Source organism: Octodon degus, unplaced genomic scaffold (genome assembly GCF_000260255.1).
Source record: "Octodon degus isolate 3935 unplaced genomic scaffold, OctDeg1.0 scaffold00080, whole genome shotgun sequence".
In the NCBI taxonomy this organism is placed as follows: Eukaryota; Metazoa; Chordata; class Mammalia; order Rodentia; family Octodontidae; genus Octodon; species Octodon degus.
Genome location: NW_004524656.1, coordinates 6,496,136 through 6,519,420, shown reverse-complemented (window position 1 = coordinate 6,519,420; position 23,285 = coordinate 6,496,136). Strand labels below are relative to the sequence as shown.

The 23,285-nt window shown below is 43.9% G+C and overlaps 1 protein-coding gene and 1 pseudogene across 1 annotated transcript; one reads left to right on the top strand and one right to left on the bottom strand.

Annotated features, from left to right (window-relative positions):
* Positions 1–17,746: 17,746 nt before the first annotated feature.
* LOC101571081 lies at positions 17,747–18,973 on the top strand (annotated as a pseudogene).
* A 2,352-nt stretch (positions 18,974–21,325) lies between these two features.
* On the bottom strand, positions 21,326–21,964 carry LOC101593336 (28S ribosomal protein S16, mitochondrial). The gene has a single exon (XM_004636437.2). It carries the CDS (start codon positions 21,823–21,825, stop codon positions 21,418–21,420), a length of 408 nt encoding a protein of 135 aa, XP_004636494.1. The 5' UTR covers positions 21,826–21,964; the 3' UTR covers positions 21,326–21,417.
* Positions 21,965–23,285: the final 1,321 nt, after the last annotated feature.

The window sequence follows — 23,285 nt, the reverse complement described above, 5'->3', positions numbered from 1 at the left end:
TTTTTTTTTTTTGGTATGTGTGTTAAGAATTGTGTACAAAGTGAATCATGTGTACTGATCCTCAACACAACCAATAAAATCTCAAATATTGAAGATAAAAAAAAAAAATGGGGGCCAGGGAGATGGCTTAGTAGAATAGGCGCTTGCCTGGCAAGTGCAAGGGCCTGAATTCAATCCCCAGTTCAAAAAAAAATTGTATAAGGAGTTGGGTGTGGTGGCACATACCTGTAATCCCAGCACTCCAGGGGCTGAGGCAGGAGGATCACTGTGAGTTTCAGACCAGGTAGGCTACAAAGTGAGCTCAAGGCCAGCCTAAACTGCACAGGGAAAGCCTGTCTCAAAAATTACATAAAATAATGAATAAGTAAAAGTTATATATACATCAAAAATTAGTGCTGGTGTGGTGTTGCGCATCTATAATCCCAGCACTCCAGGGGCTGAGGCAGAAGAATCACTGGGAGTTCCAGGCCAGCCTGGTCTACAGAGTGAGTCAAAAGAGACCGCCCCCGCAAAAAAATTAGTGATTTGAAACATCATCCTTGCCTGTGTGTTTAACTTTTCTATCCAGAATGACTTTCCCCACAGCGGATGAAAGCACCTGCAAGCAGGCGCAGGGGTCGGGGTTACAATCCATAGGATTGCCATGCCAGCTCGTACCCCAGGGCACCCTGAGACAGCATTTGAGACTGGGCGTGGTGGCACACACCTGTAATCCCAGCTCTTGGGAGGCTGTAAACAGGCAAATCACTACAAGTCTGAGCTAGTAGTGAGACCCTGAACACCCTCTAGACCCTTCCCTAGAATTAAAAAAATAAAAAAGATAAAATAACATGCCCAACATCATACAGCTAACTTAAATGACAAACCCAATACAGAATGACTTTCCCCGTTATCTATTCTGATTGTTTTGGGGAGTAGGCAGTACCAGGGATTGAACTCAGTGCCTTTGCAGTCAGCTACATCCTCAGCAGCCCTTTTTTATTTTTAATTTTGAGCCAGGATTTCACTAGTTGCTAACTCTCATAGGCTGGATTCAAACTTGCAATCTCCTACTTCAGCTTCTCAGAATGCTGGGATTATAGACATCCACCACCACACTCAGCTACAGGGGCCTTATCTTAATAAAGACTTAAACTACTGGGGAAGATGGTGCAGGTTGACTATAGGATGGCGTATAATGAGACCCAAGTTAGTCATTTTACACCTTATGTACTACATAGCAACTGTGTCAAAGACAGAACATTGAATTGGGTGGGTCCCTTGAAGTAGAGCAATATTTATGTTTTTATGTTAAGCTTGCTTGGTCAGAACATGCTACTCTAAAAATATACTCGCTGAAGTCACATATAAGATGTAAACACATCCCTCGCTGTAGATGTGTTTAATCTCTTCCGTTCTCTTTTGCAGTTTCCTCATTAGTGAGATGTGTGTTGGTGGAACTTTCTCCCAGCCACACAAAGGACAAGCAGGTACTTAATAAGTCAGTATTCACACTGACAAGCCTGACCTAGCAGATGAAATGTTTCACCCTCTTGTCCGTTTTACAGTCACCTCTGTCATTGCATCCACCTCTTGCTTCAGGACATCCTAGGAGTTTCTGTCCAGAGAGGCAAATCCCCTCCCTGGTCATATTAGGAATGTCACCATACTTCATGCGATGTGTTATTGCATCCTTCCCAGGTCATAGCTATATCAGGGGAAGGGAAAAAAAGGGGGAAGAAGAAAGACCAGAGAATAGTTAATACATAATTCATCTAAGTATTCTCCAAACATCAACAGCTCCCCAGTCCACTTCCTTTACATTTGGGCTTCAAGATAACATAATCCTTAACTTTACCTACATCATTCATTGCTCTGGATCACAATTTGATATGGATTTTATACATCTTACCACTTTCTCGATGCTCTATATTATGTCCCTATGCATATAAATTACTCTGCACTGAGGAGTGGATGATTGCTATCCATATGAAGCTCATTGCTAAAGCATACTCCCAGCATGTATGAGGCCCCAGGTTCTATCTGTAATACTGCAAAGAAAGAAATCCTACTTTCTTACACATCTACTAGGAAACAAAATAGTAATAGACAAAGTATCCCAAAGTCCAGTGATAAATCAGTACAGCTATCCGCCTTTGGGGCAGTTGGTCCTAGTGGTAAGGGGTTAGTTTGCACAAAGAGTGACTTGGAAGGCAATGACATGGAAGGCTAGCTATGTATTCAAGGGTACAGCCTAACCAGGATGAGCAGAGAGAACCGGATGAGAGAAAGAAAATAGCTCCGTGGAAGGCAAAGGCCACCAGAGCTGTGCTTCGTGATCGGGCATCACAAGAGACATCAGAGGGCAAGAGCTAAGGGTGGAATGGAGCAGCCCACCTAGCGGAAATAAGTTCTAGCTGTTGATGTTTCTGTGGTAACCAAAGGGCCTTAGAAACAGGAAACCGGGCAGGTGGAGAAATAAGAGAAGTACAAATCCTCAAATTGCAACATCCTTAAGAAAGCAGATTGCAGAGTTTTTTTGAATTAATCTTTATAGAAATCACTTGGTGTTAGATTTACTATTTTAATATTTCTTTTGCAATACACTTATTTGGGGGGAAGTTAAGAACTACATTTGAAGGTACAGTGGATTCATTTCCACCCAGCCTGCTTCTCCCCGGCCCTCTGCCCCTCCCCGCCCCTCCCCCTTCTCCTCCTTTCAGCCAGGGACCAAACCTAAGGCCTTGCATACACCAAGCACACACTTTAGTACTGTGCTCCATCTCCAGCCTCACCCTCAGTCTTGAAAACTCTACAAAGGCGTGTAAATCAAAGTGGAAAATTTATCCTTCTTCCTCTTCTTTATTTCCTTCTTTCTGGGACTTGCTTCCACTAGAAAGTCTATCTAGGCCAAAAAAAAATTAGTCATGGCCGTGTCGCTGCGGACACGTTAATATCTATGCTGCAGTACACCTTTACCAACTCAGAATTAAACTGTGATCCCCTAGGATGGGACTATTCATTTTTGCTTTGGTTACACCCTTTCTGTGGTCATCCATCTGACACACTGCCACTGAAAACATCTTACAAACTTTTTTTTTTTTTGACAGACTCTTGATTAATTATTGCATAGGCTGGCCTTGAACTTGCAATCCTCTACTTCAAACTCTTGAGTAACTGGGTGTGGCAGATTAACAACTGGTGGTCAGCTTGTAACACTCGGATGAACCAGCCAGCTCGGTTCTGGGTGTGGGAGGCCCACACGAAGATTGCTGTCAACAGCACAGGAGGAAGAAGTGGAGAAGCTCTTGGGAGCTGTTGGAGCGGTTGGTTTCCTGGGACTGCTGTTGGTTCTCTTGGAGCTCTTTGTCAAGATGGCTTTCCTGATAAACTCTGCTGTTCTCGTTGTCGAAGGAGCTCTGGACCTTGGTGTCACTGGGAATGGCTACAGTTCATTTGGGGGACCTATTTATTTATTTATTTATTTTGTGTCTGTGTGTGGCCAGCCCAGCCCACCAGGGGGCGGGACTGGCTGGCATGTGGTGCTGGGGGATTGAACCGCGGTCCCTCTGTTTTGCTGAGCTTGTTCTAAGTAGGTGCTTTAGACCACTGAGCCATCTCACCAGCCCTCTGGTTCTTACTGAGTGTCACTTTTTGGCTCCAGGGCAGTTCCCTCAGCCTCCTGACACGGATCCTTCATCCCACCGGCACAGACTTTCTGGCTTCCACCATTGACCGCCGGGCCTTCGCAACACAGATCCGTGAAACAGGCCTGCATGAGACGCCAGTGTGGGCTCTAGGTCTTCAGCTGGACTCAGGTATGATATTATCATAGGATCCAGGTCCTCAGCTGAATTATTTGTCCTTAGTGTGTGGACAGATTTCCTGCACTGTCTTTGTATATGATTCTTGGGTGACTATTACAAAATAATTTCTAAAATATGTGTCCTATGTTGTATTGTTCCCCTTGCAAAACCTCAAACTACTACACTGGGATTATAGGACTATGCCACTGTGCTCAGCGCTATACAAACTCTTTTTTTTTTTTTTTTCCAAACAAACTCTTTAATGACATTCCAATGCACTCAGGTGAGGGGCCACACTATTTGTTTTGTTTTATTTGGAAAAGGGTCTCACTGTGTTTCCCAGGCTGTTCTTGATCTTAGGAGCAAAAGACTCCAACAACTCACGGGCTGAACTTCCTGCTTCAGTTCTCGAGCAGCAAGGACTACAGGTGAGCTCCATGACACGCAGCAGGGCTCATGCGATGCGACGCACTCAGGACCTTCCTCGAGCTATCGTTATATCTTACTTCCTCTGCTGTGTGTTAGCTTTGCTCTTCATCTGCTTGTCTTTAAAGCCTCGGTTCAAAGCCATCACATCCTTTCAGCCTTAGGTTGCTGCATACAGGTCTATTTTCCCTATCAGAATAGAAGTTCCATGAAGACCAGTGCCATGTGGTAGGTTTTTACTGGATGTCTTTTAAAATATTTATTCATTATTTAAGGTCTCACTATGCAGTTCAGGTTGGCCACTTACTCACTAGGTACAGGCTTAGGCAAGCCTCACACTCACAGCAATCCTCCTGCCTCAGCCTTCTAAGTGCTAGGATCACAGGTGTGCACCATCTCTCTTGGCATGATAGATTTTTTTTTGTGTGTGTGTATGGTACCGGGGATTGAACTCAGGACCCTGCGCTTGCACTGAGCTATCTCCCTGGGCCCGTGATAGATGTTTAGATATGTGCTAGATCTTTGTTTTGGCGGAACCAAGGATTGAACTCAGGCCCTTGCGCTTGCCAGGGAAGCACTTATTCTACTGAGCCATCTCCCCGGCCCTGTGCTAGATCTTTAAGTCTATCAGTCTCCCGCATTTTCCTGCACCCTCATTCATTCACTGCTTGCTCACTCTGTGCCGAGCCAGTGTTGCTGATTAATGCTCCTGCTGTGATGTCAATAATGTAAGAAAGAAGAATGGTTAATGCGTACTGAGCAGCATAGGAGGAATATATAACTTGCTATGAGAAAAATTTTCTACGTTTAAAAATTTTTAAATCATTATAGGAAGTTGAAACAATAGTACATAGAGTTGTGCTCGTTCCTAATGCAGCTTCGAACTGACAATGGGACAGTACTTTCAGCTAGACTATAGACTTCTTTCAGTCTTTGCCTTTTTTGTATGCTTTTATTTGTACATGTGTAGGTCTATGCAATTTAAAACCATATATAGATTTATCAGACCACCATTATAATCAAGATAAAGAGCTGTGTTAGGGCCAGGGAGATGGCTCAGTGGAATAAGCGCTTTCCTGGCAAGCACAAGGGCCTGAGTTCAATCCCTGGTTCCACAAAAATAAAATAAATAAATAAAGTTGTAATTTAAAAAAAAAGAGCTGTGCTATCACAGTAGAATTCCCAGCTAGGCACAGTGGTGCACACCTCTAACCCCAACACTCAGGAGGCCAAGGCAGAAGGACCCCAAGTTCCAGGCCAACGTGGGCTACATGGTGAGTTGAAGGCCAGCCTGTACTACAAAGCAAGACTCTGTCTCAACCCCCCACTAATTCTCTTGTGGCATCCCTTTATATATGTGAACAACACACACACACACACACACACACACACACACACACACACACGTGCCCTGTATGTACCCACTAACAACCACTAATCTTTGGGTGTTTGTTTTTGACAATATTGAGGTACAGGGAACTGAATCCAGGGTCTTGCAAGGGTGAAGCGAGTGTTCTAGCCCTAAGATGCTCCCAAGGACCACTAGTACTTTTCTATCTCTGTAGTCAAAATTTTGAGGCAATCATGGAGTTGGAATCATACAGCTGTTGACATTTTTCTTATTGTGCTTTTTTTTTTTTTTTTTTTTTGAGATAGTGTCTCACTATGTACTTCAGACTAGTTTTGAATTCACTATGTAGCCCAAGCTGGCCCTGAACTCATAGCAATTCTCTTGCCTCAGTCTCCAGAGTGCTGGAATTATAGAACTCATTTTAAAATTAATATTCCATTTTGAATTTTTAAATGACATGTGAAGTTTAGGTCAAGGACTTTTTTGTCTATGGATGCCCTAATTTCTTTAAGACTGCTACAAAGATTGCTCTTGGGGCTGAGGGTGTAGCTCAGTGGTAGAGTCCTTACCTAGCAGATGTGAGGCCTTAAGTCTAATCCCCTGAGCATGGTATAGAAGGAGAGGAAAAGGTTACTCTTATTCCACTAAATTGCTTTTGCCCTCTGACAAAAATCAGCTGGGTCTGTCATATGCTGAATATATCAGCATATATTCCTGAGTTCTCTGGCCTATTTCATTGATCTATATATATTTCATTCCATATTGTCTTTTTCTTTTTTTTTTTTTTTTTTTGAGATAGGCTTTGGCTGTGCAGCTTAAACTGGCTTTGAGCTCATCATGCTGTAGCTCAGGCAGGTCTCTGCCTCCTAAGTGCTGGGATTACAGGCATGTGCCACAACACCCAGCTCTGTACCATCTTCATGACTGTAGCTTTATAACAACTCTCTTGCTAGTAATTTTTACATCAAATAAAGTGATTTCCCTTATTTTATTCTTCTTTTTCAAAATTTTTTTTCAAAATAAAAATTGTTAACTATTGTATCTCTTTTGCCTTTCCATGCAAATTTTAGAGTAATCTTGTCTATATACACACAGAAAATCCTGCCAGAATCTTGAATTTTAATAATTTTTAAAGTTTCTTAATTTTTTATTTATTTGCTTTTATTGTATACCTTTTTATTTGTCACGTAGGAGAATTTAAGTTTTCTTTGTTTCTAAGAAATAGGACAAGCCCACCTCTGGGGCAGTGATCACCAAGCAATGTCATACTTTACCTTTACAAGTGTTTGTTAAATTTTACAGAAACCCTAACAAGAATAATTCAGTGGTATTTTCATTCATGGATGAGGAAGTGGAGCAATAAATAAATTACATAACTTGTTCAGTGTCTGTCTTGGTTAGTTTTCACTCATTGCTGGGACAAAGTACCCAATACCCAAAATTAAGGTAGGAAAGGTTTATTTAGCTCTCAGTTGTGGAGGTTTCAGTCCATACTCAGCTGGCTTCAAGGCAGAGCAGCACATGGCAGAGGGCAGCAGTTTATGGCGGCAGAAAACAGCAAAGAGCAAAGAGAGAGGCAGTGGCTGCAGCTTCTAGCAAGCCTCTCTCCCCTCCTCATATTGTAATGCAGATTACCCACCCCAGGCTGGGACTAGCACTCACACCCATAATCCCAGTTTTGGAACATGAATTAATCACAAACTGTAGAAGTCACACCATGACTGCATGAGGCTTTGCTGGGATACTAGATACAAACCATAACAGTGTCTCAGAGCTAGTAAGTGGCAGAACTGGGGTTCTGACCAAAGTGGTGTAATTCCAGAACCCACACTCTTCTCCTCATTGCTATGCCACTTCTCTTTGAATAAAATTACTTCAGTCAATAAGTTTTTGGACAAGGGCCGGCTAGACAGCTCAGCAAACTAAAGCACCTGTTTATGCAGAGCACAGCAGCCAGGTTCAATCCCCAGTGTGCCATGCTGCCCCACCCCTGGGACATGCTGAGACAACAATTGAGATTGGGCATCGTGGTGCACCTGTAATCCCAGTGCTTGGGAGTCTGAAAGCAGGAGGGAGAATCACTATGAGTCTGATCTATGTAGTAAGACCCTGTAGATCCTGTACCAAATACAAAAAAAAAAAGTTTTTGGAGCCAGGCATAGGGGCACACACCTATAATCTCAGCACTTGGGAGGCTGAGCCAGGCAGGGGGGTCATTTATCATTTCAGGCAAACCTGGACAACATAGTTCAGACTACAGAGTGAGACCCGGTTTCAAAAAACCAAAAAAGAAAAAGAAAAAGAAATAAAAGTTTTTATTGAGTACCTGGGAAGTAGCAGAGATCATTTTAGGTGCTGGGTCTATGACAGTGATGAGTGAAATAAGGTAAAGCAGTGAAAGAAACAAAATCTCTGTTCTAATAAAACTAATATTTTTTTTATTTTTCTTTCTTTATTTTTTTTTTTTTTTTGTGTGTGTGTGTGGCCAGCTCAGCCCACCAGGGGCCGGGGCTGGCTGGCATGTGGTGCTGGGGGATTGAACCGCGGTCCCTGCGCTTTGCTGAGCTTGTTCTAAGTAGGTGTTTTAGACCACTGAGCCATCTCACCAGCCCAAAACTAATATTTTAAAAGAGGTCTGGAGGCTGGGGATACAACTCAGTCATAGGCTGGCCAAATAGCTCAGTGGATTAAAGTGCCTGCAAGCAGGCACAGGGGCCAGGGGTTCAATCCCCGGGGCCTGCCGTGCTGGCCCCACCCCTGAGGTGCACTAAGCTGGCAATTGAGACTGGGCATGATTGTGTGCACCTGTAATCCCAGATCTGGGGAGGCTGTAAACAGGTGGATCCCTACGAGTCCGATCTAGTACTGAGACCCTGAACGCCCTATAGACCCTTCCCTAAAATACAAAAATAAATAAATAAAAATAATAATAACTCAGCTGCGTAAGTGCCAACCTGGAGAACACAAGGTCCTCAAGTTTGTTCCCCAGTACTGCACCAAATAGATAAATAAATAAATAAATAAATAGGGCTAGAAAACTTATTCTATGAATACAAAAATTACCACTTTGTTGAATACTTCATTACTGGGTCTATATTGAGAACCTGGCCATTCTTAGATCTAGGAAATAGGGTCTTACCCCAAAGTCATGCCTATTCACTGAATATATATATATATATATATATATATATTTTTTTTAAAAAAGAATAGAAACCTCACTGTAGTTGTACCAATCTCCTGGGGACTGGAAATTCCCTCAGTTGGAGAGAAGAGTGAGGAAGACCCAGAGAGACGGCGTGCTCGGCCACCACAGGGACACAGCTGTCTAGACATCAGCTCTTGTGTGGTAGACACTAAGATCACACCTGCGCTCAGCAGGTATTCAAGGGACTGAGAAAATAGGAACCTATGCAAAATGCCTGGGCACCTGTGCAGGCTCTGAGAATGGGCTGTCGATCACACAAGCCAAGCTCATGCGTCAGCTGACTGGAGGCTAACCAGGAAATCGGACTGTCACACGCTATTTTCGAAGAAACTCCCAATGTTAATATACACTATGCATGGGAAGTGTACAGATCCTGAGGATACCACTCAGTGAATTTGCTCTCGTGTACCTGGGCCCCAAAGCAAAGAAACAGTCCATTCCTGGCTCCCCAAGTCCCTTGCGCCGCTCGATCCCCAGCCCCAGTGCCAGTATCTTAACTTCCAAAACATGGGCTGAGGATACAGCTCAGCGGCACAGCACCTGCCTGGAAAGCACGAGGTTCTGAGTTCAATTTCTGGTACCAAAAATGTTGATTACTTTTGACTATTTTGGAACTTTAGAGAAATCCCCTTTATCTCTGGTTCCCTTCATCAATATCACATCATGCATAGCTGTGGTTTGTTGACTCTTGGGCCCTGAGGTCCCCGTTGAGTTGATGATACCCTGCAGTATTTTTTTTTTGGGGTGGGGGAACCGGGGATTGAACTCAGACCCTTGCGCTTGCCAGGCAAGCACTTATTTTACTGAGCCATCTCCCCGGCCTGTATTTTTTCTATTGCAGGTGGACATGGAGGATGTTTGCAGTATCTGCTATTACAGATAGTCAACTACTAGTATTCTGTTACATGGTTTTGGTGAATGAATTTACACCAAAAATGCACATTGGAAATATTCCCTATGAAGGAAATTTCTAGGTCCTAGGGCACATATAGGATTTGGTCAGTTTTATTTATTTATTCATTCATTCATTCATTTTATGTATTTGGTACAGAGTCTCACTATGCAGCTCAGACTCATAGTGATCCTCTTGTTTTCAGCCTTCCCAGTGCTGGGATTACAGGTGTGCGCCACTATGCCCAGACTCTGTCGCCGGCTCAGAGTGCCCTGGGGGTGGGGCCAGTGCAGCATGGGGGACAAGGGATTGAACCCTGGTCCCTGAGCTTGGTCAGTTTTACTAGATAATACCAAACAGCTTTCCAAAGTCATGTGAGTGTTTCATACTGCTTCCAAAAATGTCCTTTTGTTCGTCCTTATATTCCTATTTAATAAAATGTTTTATTAAGGATTCCAACCTTCTTCATTTACCAACAAAAAATTTTAAACCTATAATTGGGCCAGAGGATTGGAGAGGAACAGCAAAAACACAGGCAACACGAGGGAAGAGAAAGCAGTAAATGCGTGATATTCAGCCAGCCAGTTCTTCCTAACTGGATGTTCTTTTCAAGAGTTAAGCCCTGGCCAGGTGCAGTGTGTACCTGCAATCCCAGCTACTCAAGATGCTGAGGCAGGAGCATGGTGAGTTCAAGGCCAACTTGAGCAACTTAGCAAGACCTTGTTTCAAAATAAAATTTTATTTTATTTTTTTTATTTTTAAAACTTTATTCAGTATTGTCTTGACCATGATTAAAAGATGACATCGTCTTGTGACCTTCCAGAGGGTAAATGGGTCGCAGCTCATGTGCAACTCCTCACAGTCCTAGCTTGGTCCTCCTCCAGTGTCTCCTCTTGGAGTTGTACCTGATTTTATTACCTGTCTTCATACGAATCCACTGAGGAATGGGGTGATTCTGCTGTTGCTTCTTGGCCAGGAATCGTTTGATTCTGAAAGTCTTGTGAGAAGACATGGTGCGGGTAGGAGGCGAGAGCACGCACTCGATGGCGGACTGAAGCAGAAGAGCTAAAATTTTACTTTATTTAACTAATTAATTTATTTTTGAGATTGGGTCTCACAAGCTGGCCTTGTGCTCACTTTTGTAGCCCCTAGTCTGGTCTTGAACTCTCAGAGATCCTCCTGGCTCAACCTCCAGAGAACTGAGATTACAGGCATGTGTCACCATGCCTGGTTCCAGGGCTGTACAACGGACACCTGCCACAAGACGAGCTGAGACCACAAGGCATGTGGGAATGGGGTTCAGACTTAGGTGCTTGTGCTTGCCAGGTAGGTGCTTAATGCCTCAGCTATCTCTCTGACCCCTCAAAATAAAGTTTTAAAAAGAATTGGAGGTGTAGCTCAACATAAGAGCATTTGCCTCGAATATGGGAGACCTGGGGTCCAATCACCAATAACACATACACACACACACACACACACACACACACACACACACACATCTCAGCACTGGATGTTCTGGCTTTGTTTTATTAAAACACAGTGCTTCTTTTCATCACTGAACTGAAATTGAACTGAGTTGTTTTCCCTTGAATACGAGTTACGTTGCCTCATTACTTCTCTGGGTCAAATAATTAAGTTGTCAGCTTAAGTGAAAAAGGCCTGGTATGTTTTCAACATTGTAACCTCTGACACAATAGATGTTCAATAAATATTTGGGCACACGAATGAATAAACAAATGAATGCTTCCTAAATTTAGCAGCTACATATTATGGTCCACTGTAATACAGTTGGCCTATTATGCCAGTATTAATCTTATACCTCAAACTCAGTGATACAGTCCTTTCTCCTGAATTTATCCTGAATACCCTAAGATTATATTGTGCTCTCTTGGGATTATGTGTGAAGAGCTAGTCAGCCAAACAACTTTACTTCTTCAGGTGGTCATTCCACCACAACCTTCATAAATATCATAGTTAAAAAGTAGAGATGCCCAGTGAGAACACTTGGGCGTATGTGTATGCAGTCAGGTGAAGCAGCAAATGTGTAGGCATTCCGTGAGGGCCAGTGGTTCATTTACATAGAGTATCACATTGAATCCTCTCAAAAACCCTATGGGACTTGTTATTATGAGCTTTCTTCTAAGATAAGGCAATTCAGAGAAGTGAGGTGAGTTGTCAAGACTGCAACCAGCGATCGGTAAGGCCCAACGCTCAACTCAGGTCTGTCTAAATCAAGAGCCTGAGGGAAACTCAGTTCTCTTCTCCATCTTGCAAGATGGCAGGTGAAAAAACTGAGAAGCCAGACCCTAAAGAGAAGAAATCCAAAGCCAAGAAGTCTTCTGCCAGCGTTACTGGTAAAAAGGGAAAGGTGAAGACAAAAAAGTCCAAGAAGGGGCAGCCCCACTACAGCCAAAATCCTGTCCTGGTTAGAGGAATTGGTAGATCTGCTATGTATTCCCGAAAGGCTTTGTACAAGAGAAAGTACACAGCTGCTAAATCAAAGGTTGAGAACAAAAAGAAGGAAAAAGTTCTTCCTACGATCACAAAACCGGTCAGTGGGGACAAGAATGGAGGTACCCGGGTGGTTAAGCTTCAAAAAATGCTTAGATACTGCCCTACTGAAGATGTGCCCCCAAAGCTCTTGAGCCACAGCCAGAAACCCTTCAGTCAGCATGTGAGGAAACTTTGAGCTAGCATCACTCCCGGCACCATCTTGATCATCCTCACCGGGTGTCACAGAGGCAAGAGTGGTCTTCCTGAAGCAGTTGGCCAGTGGCTTGCTACTTGTGACTGGGCCTCTCCGCCTTAATCACGTTCCTCTACGAAGAACACACCAGAAATTTGTCATTGCCACCTCTACAAAAATTGATATCAGCAGAGTAAAAATCCCCAAACACCTCACTGATGCTTACTTCAAGAAGAAGCAGCTGCGGAAGCCCAGACACCAAGAGGGCGAGATCTTCGACACCAAGAGAGAGAGACACCAGATTTCAGAGCAGCGCAAGGTGGATCAGAAAGCGGTGGACTCACAGATTTTATCAAAAATCAAAGCTGTTCCTCAGCTCTGGGGCTACCTGCGATCCATTTTTGCTCTGACAAATGTAATTTATCCTCAAAAATTAGTGTTCTAAATTTCTTACTAAGAACCTAATTAAATAACAGATACATTTAAAAAAAATCAAGAGCCTGAGACTTTTATAATTGCATGTGCATAAATAATTTTAAAATTAAATTTTCCTTGGCTCTACAGTACACATAATTTTTTTTGCATCTGATTTCAATTAATCAAATACATTCAGTGTCTACCATGTGTAGAAGACATTTGTGTTATGAAAACTAATTTAGTTTTTTAAATATACCTTCAAACTTTCTAGGTAGGGGCAACTGGCCTTGAATTAAGTTCTGTTGCTTTGTTTTGTTTTTTTCTTTGGTGGAACCGGGGATTGAACTCAGGCCCTTGCACTTGCCAGGGAAGTGCTTATTCCGCTGAGCCATCTCCCTGGCTGTTTTGTTTTTTTCTGATGATGACAGCACCAAGGATGAACTAGAACCTGTGCGAAGAGGGAGGACCTTGCAGAAGGGAGACGAACAGGAGGGAGCAAAGAAAAGGACTTACCAGGGAAGAGCACTTCAAGAGGGAAGCCTGGGGATTCTATTAGAGCTCTCTGTGCCTTGTTTCAGTGAGTTCTTGCAGGCCAGAGAAAGCCGGAAACAACAGAGGCGTGCTGGCACATGTTGGCATGGCCGGGCTGAAAATACATAAACACTCTGTCCGGGCCATGGGTGACGTGGTTAGCCACCTCAGGCACAGTCTTGCTGTCTGGCAGGCCAGTGCCAACTCCCTGGCAGCACAGTGGGCTGTTGTGACCCTAGGCTGGGATGGGGGAAGGGCCGAGCACAAGGTGACGTGGAAGCCTGGTCGGTCGGTCATGAGAGGCAAAGCAATGCTGAGACTGCTGTCCCCAAGTCCAGTGGCAGGCAAGGGGACTGCAGAAAACTTGGGGTGTGTGTGTGTGTGTGTGTGTGTGTGTGTGTGAGAGAGAGAGAGGGGGGGGGAGGGAGAGAGAGAGAGAGAGAGAGAGAGAGAGAGAGAGAGAGAGAGATTATATCACTGTTACATGGCTCTAGCCAGAAAGAAAATGCTGCTGCTTCCTGGCCCAGGTCCCAGCATATAGCTCATGCTTGGAACTGTCCAATCTCCCAGGCAGTTTCAATTCTTTGTCCTGCACAGCTCATGCCTGGGTGTTCAGCTTTCTTTTGGACCTTGGTTTCAGACGGCCCACTGTAGCCCTGTTCATGATTCAGACTGAAATAGCGGCTGCTTTGCATGTCAGTTCAGGCTGCATTTCAGTTCTTGTTTCTTTGAAAAGGATCTGTTAGGGAAGCAGCATGAAATGTCAGGTTCCGGTCTGGTATTCCCCCCTTACCTTCAACCTTGTAGCATGACTTCTCTGGGATTCCCACTCACGCCCGGAGTTCTGCATGCAGGAAAGCCTGCCTGCTTCAGAAATAGCTGGCTGATGGGATGATGTCACAGCCCAAAGAGGTCATACTTTATCACTTTATATCACCTTCCATGGTCTGGGAAAAAATCTGAAGTAATTAGCCCATCCCATTGTCACTTAGAACATGCCTTGCAAAAACGAGGAGTTAGTAAGGAATCTCAGAGCAACTAAAGAGGCCTGTACAGATTTTTACAATGGTCTGCTCCAGAAATTCAAACTTGTGAAAGCTGGTTAGTCCTTGTTACTACATAAGGTGTACCTGTCTTAAGACGGTTTACATTTAGTCTTTTTTTCCCTGACTTGGACATGAATAGATTGGGTAGCCCTGATCACTCTCTGTAGTGGCTCCCTGCTTCTCACGGAGTTTTTTTCCAAATACACAACCATTTGGTCTTTGTTGCCAACCGGGCGAGTTTAAGTCCTAGTTATTTGTGAGACAGGGAAAGCGTGAATATGGAGATCTTTAAGAATGGAAATTCTCAAAAATCTGAGTGTTTTGCCAACTAAAGTCTATATTTGTCACCTTCTCTGGCTACTAGAGCCGGTTGGAGAAAGCTAATATCCCTTTCAGAAACTGGGTAGTTTACTCTGACTTCCATTTATTCACCCCTCTCTTTTCTGAAGAAAAGCCACTTCCCAGTTATCTCTACACTATCCACTCTGTTTGGAAAGCCCCCTTCTACACACTCTCAGCAAAAGACTCACACTGGCGAAGGGCTGGGGGGGGTGACAGGAAAGCTGGAATCCAGGGTAATTAGAACTGATCAAGCCCCCCAAAATAAAAAAAGAAATGCACTTGAATGGCTCACAAAAGAGGAAATATTTGCTAAAAGCACGTGGGAAAACGTTCAACTTCACTAGTAACAAAAGAAATGCAAATTTTAAAAACCCAGCTTCATTTTCATTTATAAAACTTGCAAAAGTTAAGGAAAAAGAAAGAAAGAAAGAAAATCCAGGGTGGGCAAGCATGCAGTCCTGTAGCCTTCCGCCCTGCCAGGGGGACATCAATCAAGGCCACTCTCAGGGAAATGACGTGGTTATGCATATCGCTTATATTCCTGTTTCATTGTTCTAAGAACAAGATCCAAAATAAGTTCAAAGATTTATTCACAAAGATGTAGTGCTATTTATGATTAGGAAAACTGGAAACAATTTATGTATGGAAAATACTACTTAAACACTGACTATTGAGAATATTGTTTTAATAGTCTGGTTGATAAATTACAATATATTCCCACAGTAGAACACTAATACAACTATAGAAAGATGTTTTATAATTTCTGATACTATAAGAAAAGCTTTTATTTCAGTGTTAAATATATTTGGGTTGGTTACTTTTCTCTCGTTCCTGAGATAAAATACCTGATGCCCAAAAGTAAAGCAGGAAAGGTTTATTTAGCTCACAGTTTGTGGGCTGTGCGTCACTCAGCAGGCTCAGAGGCACAGGCACAGGGGCAACAGCTCAAGGAGGCAGGAGACAGGAGAAGCAGCCAGAGCACAAGGAGCGGGAACAAGCTTTTATCCCCCCTTGTACTGTAAGCAGGCTTCCCCTCCCCGGGCAGCGGGCAGCACAGGGCTCACGCAGTCTCCATGCCCTGCTCTTGCCCAGGCTCAGGATGATACAAAGTAAAGGCCCTGGCCGCCTGCTGAGTCACTTAATCAACCTTCTAAACTTCTCAAATTGAAAAAAGGGGGGCTGGGGAGATGGCTCAGTAGGATAAGCGCTTGACTGGCAAATGCAAGGATCTGAGTTCAATCCCCGGTTCCTCCAAAAAAAAAAAAAAAAAAAAGAAAGAAAGAAAAAAGGATGTGTCCTTACCACCCCAGAATGTACAACTGCTGAGTTACTTAGTTAAACCTCTAGACTCCTCAAGTTGACACAGCGTATTAACCATAACAATACCTGATCTCAGATACATTACAAATAAAGTTAAAAAGCATAGATAGAAAAAAAAAAAGCATAGATAGGAAAAAGGGAAATGACCCAGTGTGGTGGCCGTGTCTGTAATCCCAGCACTCAGGAGGCTGAGGCAAGAGGATTGCTGTGAGTTCCAGGCCAGCCTGAGCTATAAAGTGAGACCCTGTCTCAAAAAAAAAAGGATACAATGTTGTGTACTAGCACATTAATAGTGAATGGTTGTCCTGAGATAAGGACACAAAATTGGTCATTTTTTCTTTTCCTTATTTTCCTATGATGATAATATATCCTCCTCATAATAAAATTTTTCAAACATAAAAATATACAATGTACTAATTACTGATTTTTTATTTTAAAAAACAAAATAAAACTTTTATTTAAAAATAAGTGGCAGTGAGGCTCAATGGTGCCCACCTGTAATCTCAGCCTGGTGCAGTGTAAATGCCTGTAATTTCAGTACTTTGGGAGGCAGAGGCAGGAGTAATGAAAGTTTGAGCCTAATCTGGGCAATGAAGTGACTTAGTGAGACCCTTTCTTGAAATAAATAAACAAACAAACAAATAAATCTAAATGGCTAAGATCATAGCTAGTGCAACCCCTACTCTCTCTCTCAAAAAAAAAGGATAGAGGTAATTTATTAATTAACTGAAAATTACCAATTTTGTGTCCTTATTCCAGGACACAGAAAGTGTAAATGCAGGACAATCAGAACCTCTTCTTCCCAGGAGCTGAGCTCCAACTGTGCATATTACTAAATAATTAGGGAGAGTGGTCCATTCACTCTGACCCTAAGAGCAGAGAAGTGAGCAGGGCCGGCTGAGAGAAATCAAAGCGCGTGTGCACCAGTCCTTGGAGCATTTTAGGGGACCTGATGTCCTCCTTATACTGAGTGCCAGGTACCTGTCAGGAATAAAGAAAGACAAAAGACAATATTCAAGGTCCAGGAGACTGGGAGGAACCCGTTGCTAGTGGACAGGCATGCCCATCTCACAGGTTGGCCCACTGTTATTAGCAAGCAAGGACTGAAGGGGCAGTGAACAGTTCGTGGAATAGCAACTGTGGCAGGCAGGGAAAGTTATGGAAAACAAGCTCTTCTGCATATCAACACGCCTGCGTTCTTTGACACTGTCCTCAGCAGATGCTATCTCGCCTCAGGAGTGCAGTCACGAGCCTTCCCTGCATGGCCAGGAAGCGTGACAGCCTTCCATGTGCTCCTCTGCTTCCCAAGGCCAGGTCTCGTGGGCCTCAAGAACACAAGACCCCATTTGTGTAGCCTTGTCCCCAGCATAGTAAGAGTTTTCATGTCCCCTGGTCCCTAACAGTTCCCCCATTTTGTTTCTGTATCTGCCAAGAGTCGAAACAGTGTGACATGAGGCTGGGTAGCATCTAGGTGTTGTTGGGTTTGCCATCCCCTGTAGAAGCAGACTAGGAACAGAAGAAAAGACACAAATATATTAACATAATCAATCCAGTGTAGAATCCAGAATGGGCCTGGAGGTAATTCTGAGGACTCTGAGGTAACGGATTAAGCCAATCAAAAAGTATCAGGCCTTTTTCTTGAGGCACCCACCACCAGGGTAACTATTGTCACACGTTATGGTCCTTCGGTCGGTGGTTCCCACGTGAGCAAGACCAAGTGGCCCCTACTCAAGGCCTGCCTTGCCATGACCACAATTCCCGAGCCACTGCTGCTGGAGGAGGATCCCGGCAAGCTAAGATCTGTGTCTGTGGACGTGAATGTCAACACTTCGCTGCAAATTAACATGCCCGATGTGCCGAGTGAGAAGGACAAGGTCAGGTTCACGGTGCACACCAAGACCACACTGCCTGCATTTCAGAGTCCTCAGTTTTCTGTTACAAGGCAACATGAGGACTTCATGTGGCCACGTGACACTCACTGAAACAACAGACTACGTGGGGCTTATTATTCCTCCGGCTCCTACGAAGCCAGACTCTGATGGCCCTCAGGAGAAGATGCAGAAGCTGGGGGAGGGAGAGGGGACCATGACGAAGGGAGGAACTTGCAAGATGAAGCAGAAGCTGGAGGTGGAGTATCTCGCTGTCTTTAAGAAGACTGTGTCCTCATGAAGCCTTTCTTCAGCGGCTCTCTTCTCACCCCATTCTCAGTAAAGACTGCAACTTCTATGTTTTCCTAGAATATGATCCGGATCTAAGTGTCAGGAGGAAGAACACCAAAGAGGTGTTTGGTGGGTTTTTCAAGAGTGTGGCGAAGAGCTCTGATGAAGTTTTCTCTTTTCTGGGGTTAAGGAGGTGGACGACTCCTTTGAGCAGAAGAACTTCCTGGTAAACTACTACAACAGGATCAAGGACTCCTGCAGCAAAGCTGAAACAGGATGACCCTTGAGCATAAAAGTGTCGCCGATGACTGCATCCACACAGCAGCCTTCCGGCACAGCCTGGCCTTGAGGAGCCCACCATCATCATTCCTGAGCTATTTGAAAGACTTTGGAAAGTGGAGGGCCATGTCTTGTCAGATGAAGACTTAAAGCTGACGGAGCTGCTCCACTACTACATGCTCAACATCGAGGCTGCCAAGGACCTTCTGTGCAGATGCACCGAAGCCCTCATGGACTATGAGAACTCCAACAAAACCGTGGACAAGGCCATGCTGAAGAGCCGAGACGTGAAAGTGGCCGAGGCACACCAGCAGCGGTGCTGTTAGAAGTTTGAGCAGCTCTTGGAGTCAGCAAAGGAAGAACTGATGAACTTCAGATGGAAGAGAGCGGCAGCATTTAGGAAGACTCTGATGGAGACGTCAGAGCTGGAAATCAAGCACGCCAGAAACCACGTCTCCCTCCTGCAGAGCTGCATCGACTGGTTCAAGAGCACCTGATGACCAGTCTGCTCGCCTCAGAGGAAGACTCGTGAGAAGCCAGTGCCGCTTGCACCTCATCGTCCTTGCTGTAGATGATTAGCTTTGACTTTAGCTTACAATTATGTGAATATTTTGATTTCTAAAAATCTTACAGAAAAAAAAAGTATCAGTAAGTGGCCGGGTTTTGTAGTGCACACCCGTAATCCCAGCACTCGGGAGGCTGAGCAGGAGGATCAATATCCTTGTGAGTTAGAGACCAGCCTGGGCTACAAAGTGAGCTCAAGGCCAGTGAGAGGGGCCAGGGAGATGGCTCAGTGGAATAAGTGCTTCCCTGGCAAGCGCAAGGGCCTGAGTTCAATCCCCAGTTCCGCCAAAATAATAATAATAATAATAATAATAATAATAATAATAAGGCCAGCGAGAATTGCATAGCAAGTCCTTGTCTCAAAAAGACAATAAAAAAGCAAACAAGCAGATAAATATCAGTAAACTCCTTCCAATCTTGGATTTATTCATCAGTGTTATGGATTTGTTAGACATAGACAGCCCTTCCATTCGTAGGGCTTCTAGGTCCACAGTGACATTGCTGTGCACAGCACCCTGTGTGTGCTTTTTACATGCTCCCAAAGATGAGCAAACTGGTTATATGGTATAGGACTCATACAAAATTGGGTAATATTGAAATGACATCGAGGGCCCTGCTGTAACTGCAGACTTTCTCTGATCTCCCATCTGCCTAACAGTGGCGTTTGTTTGTCTGTTTTCTATATTTAGTACAGGGCCTACAGGGTCTCACTACACAGATTGGACTCGTAGTGATTCTCCTGTTTTCAGCTTCCCAAGTGCTGAGATTACAGGTGTGTGCCACCATGCCCACTTTTAATTACTGTCTCAGCGTTCCCCTGGGGTGGGGCTGGCATGGTGCGCCAGGATTGAACTCCACAAACTACATCTGCCTAACAGTGGTTTCTAAGACACTGATCTGTCATTGTGATTTTTATTTTATTTTATTGAGAAAAAAATATCAATGAGACAGTTTCAAAGCTGATTAATAGGACATTTTCAATAATTAATTCCTTGTATATTGTTATCTTCTTAGTGGTTATCCATAGTACAAGAAGCAGACAGGATATCCTGTCCAAATATTATTAGTACAAATCTTTCTTCTCATTGAATTAAGTGAACATAGCTGTATATCTATCCTAACTAATCTGTATATACAAATACAAAATGGTCTTTCCTTTGTATCCCCTTTTTTTGTTTAGTCCTGTCAGAGATGGGTATTCTATTGGCAACTAAATACTATAGGTGCTTGAATTCAGCAAAACAATCCAACACAGTCCAGAAGTCCACAATAGTAGTGGGTTATCTGCAGACGTTATTGAATAGAGCCTTTTACAGCTCAGCATATTAATATGGCTTTACTTTATTTATTTTTTTTAAATATTTATGTGTGTGTGTGTGTGTGTGTGTGTGTGTGTGTGTGGCCAGCTCAGCCCACCAGGGGGCGGGGCTGGCCGGCATGTGGAGCTGGGGGATCGAACCACGGTCCCCGTGCTTTGCTAAGCTTGTTTTTAATAGGTGCTTTAGACCACTGAGCCATCCCACCAGCCCATGGCTTTACTTTATATACCTCGTTTTTATACTTTTCTGCTAGATGGTTAAGACCAAGATAAAGCAAGACCTATATAACAAGAAATGTAACTTCTGTATCTGACAAGGTCAGTCAAGTGCCCTCAGGATTTATCCTGTAACCCTGTACGGCACTTTGTAGATCCTTTGTCAGTGTCAGCCATATAGATGAGTCACAGCCATTGTTTGACCAATTTGCTCTGTGTAAAAGCCTGAGAGAAAGTTTTCTTTCCATGTGACTCTCCTTAGGCACACTATACATCATTGATCGCATTCCTCTGTGGCTCCATAATCTCCTTGATCAGAAAATTTGGGGCACAACTGAGTTACATGATGTCACAGTACAGGTTCTCCTATGTCCTGAGTCTTCACTGACCTGGAAAGGCCAGGGCCAAAATGTTGGCTGACCTTATAGTCCTTCCTTTTCTCCAATTTTTGATCTGCAAACTTAGGTTGTTAATCCTTCAGAAGAGAAGCTTATTATTACCCTGCAACATACGCAGTTCAGTTTACCCTAACTATCTGTCTAAATATCAAACATCTTAGGCATAACATGGAACAGGTATTTTCCATCAAGTATTTTTTTTTTTAAATTTGAATAGCTTTTTTTTTTTTTTTGGTGGAACCTGGGATTGAACTTAGGCCCTTGCGCTTGCCAGGCAAATGCTTATTCCACTGAGCCATCTCCCCGGCCCCTCCATCAAGTATTGATGTATTGAACTTTAAGTCCTTATAGAATATGAAGAAAAAAAATTTTATTTTATTTTTTTTCAGAACACTCCATTTATTGTTCTTCAAACCTAACAAAATTAAGAGCTCTGTATATAGAAGATCTTGACCTTGTAACCACTGCCACATTCACTGAAGTCAGCTTGCTTCTGTTTCTGTAGTCTCTGTGTTTGTTTTCTGAGAAGCCAAGAGGATTGCACGTGCCCGTTTCCTTCGCAGTCTCTCAGCATTTGTGATCATCATAGGATGCAGGGGGAAAAAGCCAGCCAGACCCAGAAGCTTCTCCATAGGCTTAGAGAGGTGGGCCCCACAGCCAATCCAATGCCGGATCCTCTCCAGGTTCAGAGCAACGAGTTTTTCTCCATGGCTGTTCGGGAGTGGATCATAGGAGCCCACCTGCTCCACAAAACGGCCATCCCTGGGACACTTGTTGTGAGCAGCCACAATGCGATAAAAGGGCCGGTTGGTGCAGCCACCCAGGGCAAGCCGGATGGTTAAGTGGCCACCACGGTAAGCCCTACACAGGAAGGTACTAAGCTGGACCATGATGCAGCCGAAGTGCAGATGATCGGATCGTCCCGCTGTTCCCACAGCCCAGGGCCACCGCCTGAGACACAGAAACGCAACACTAAAGGTCAATTCCCAGCTTCTGGGATCCTGGCGACTACGGAAGCCCAAAGGCTCAGTTCCGGAACGAAAAAAAATTTTAAAGAATAGGAATAAACACATATTTTTACACAGAAATTTAGAAATCTAACCATATACAGCATTGTAACAGGACAGTGCTATGCAATTTTTTTCTTTTTCTTGTCTTTTTTTTTCCCATTTATTACCCATTTTAAAAAACCTTTTACTTGTGAGACAGTATGGTAATAATTGGTATGTCATGACAAGAAGTATGTATTTAGAAGACCAGAAGGACATTGTGATTTTGCATCAGCAGAGTGTTGTACTTTGTCCAAGCGTTATCTCCTCTTTTAATTCAGTTGTCCACAGAATGACCACTCTTCACAGAGAGAAAAGCCACATAGCACACAGCAACACTTGAGATGAATAATATCTTTTTTTTTTTTATGTATTTGGTACAGGGTCTCACCAAGCAGCTCAGACTCATCGTGATCCTCCTGTTTTCAGACTCCCCAAATGCTGGGATTGCAGACACGCACCACCAGGCCCGGTCTCAGGAGGGCTCAGTGCACCTGGGGGCAGGGCCTGTGCCGCATGTGGTGCCCGGGATCAAATTCCAGTCCCTGAGCTTGCCTAAGCGGGCACTTAGTCCACTGAGCTATCTCACTGGCCCAAGATGAACAATATCAAAGAGACATTTCCAGCAATTTGTTAGGTTTCTCAGTGCAGCAGAGGCAGAAGAAGAAAGAGAAGCCTTCACGGAGGACACGGAGAGGACCGCAGGGAAATGGCAGGGATCCTCTGGCCTGAGACAGAGGAAGCTGGCATTATGTGCATTTTTGGTGGGGGTGGAGCTTGAAGGAGGCTCAGTGACACAGAAGGAGCTGACTGGGGTCTTTTCTTCTTGCACAAGGAAGGATAAGAAGATGTTGGATTCAGGGCTGAGGGGAGAAAACAGGTTAAGTGGTCACTGGGAAGATAAGATGCTGTTTGGGGGCTTCCGCCATGTTAGACCCCCACCATAACTGTCCAGCAATTCATACTCAGGCTAGAACCTGTCACTTTTTGATCTATGTATAACTTAATTAGAGATTGTAACAAATGAATATCAGGAGAGCTGGACCACAGTTCCATAAGATTCACAGGCATCCAGATCCCAGGCCCACACCCCAAGACTAGTGAGGTCTTATTTACTAAGGTGTTAGTTGATACACAGTGGCTTGCTGTACATACTCTACATGTAAATGAGGTCAGATTCCATTCAACAGCCCCATATAATAAAATGTAAGGATCATATGCACATATGGAAAACTGTGTGGTTTTACCTCCCCAAATTTGGATTCTAGATGTGTTTGCTACAAATTTGGTGAAATGCCCTT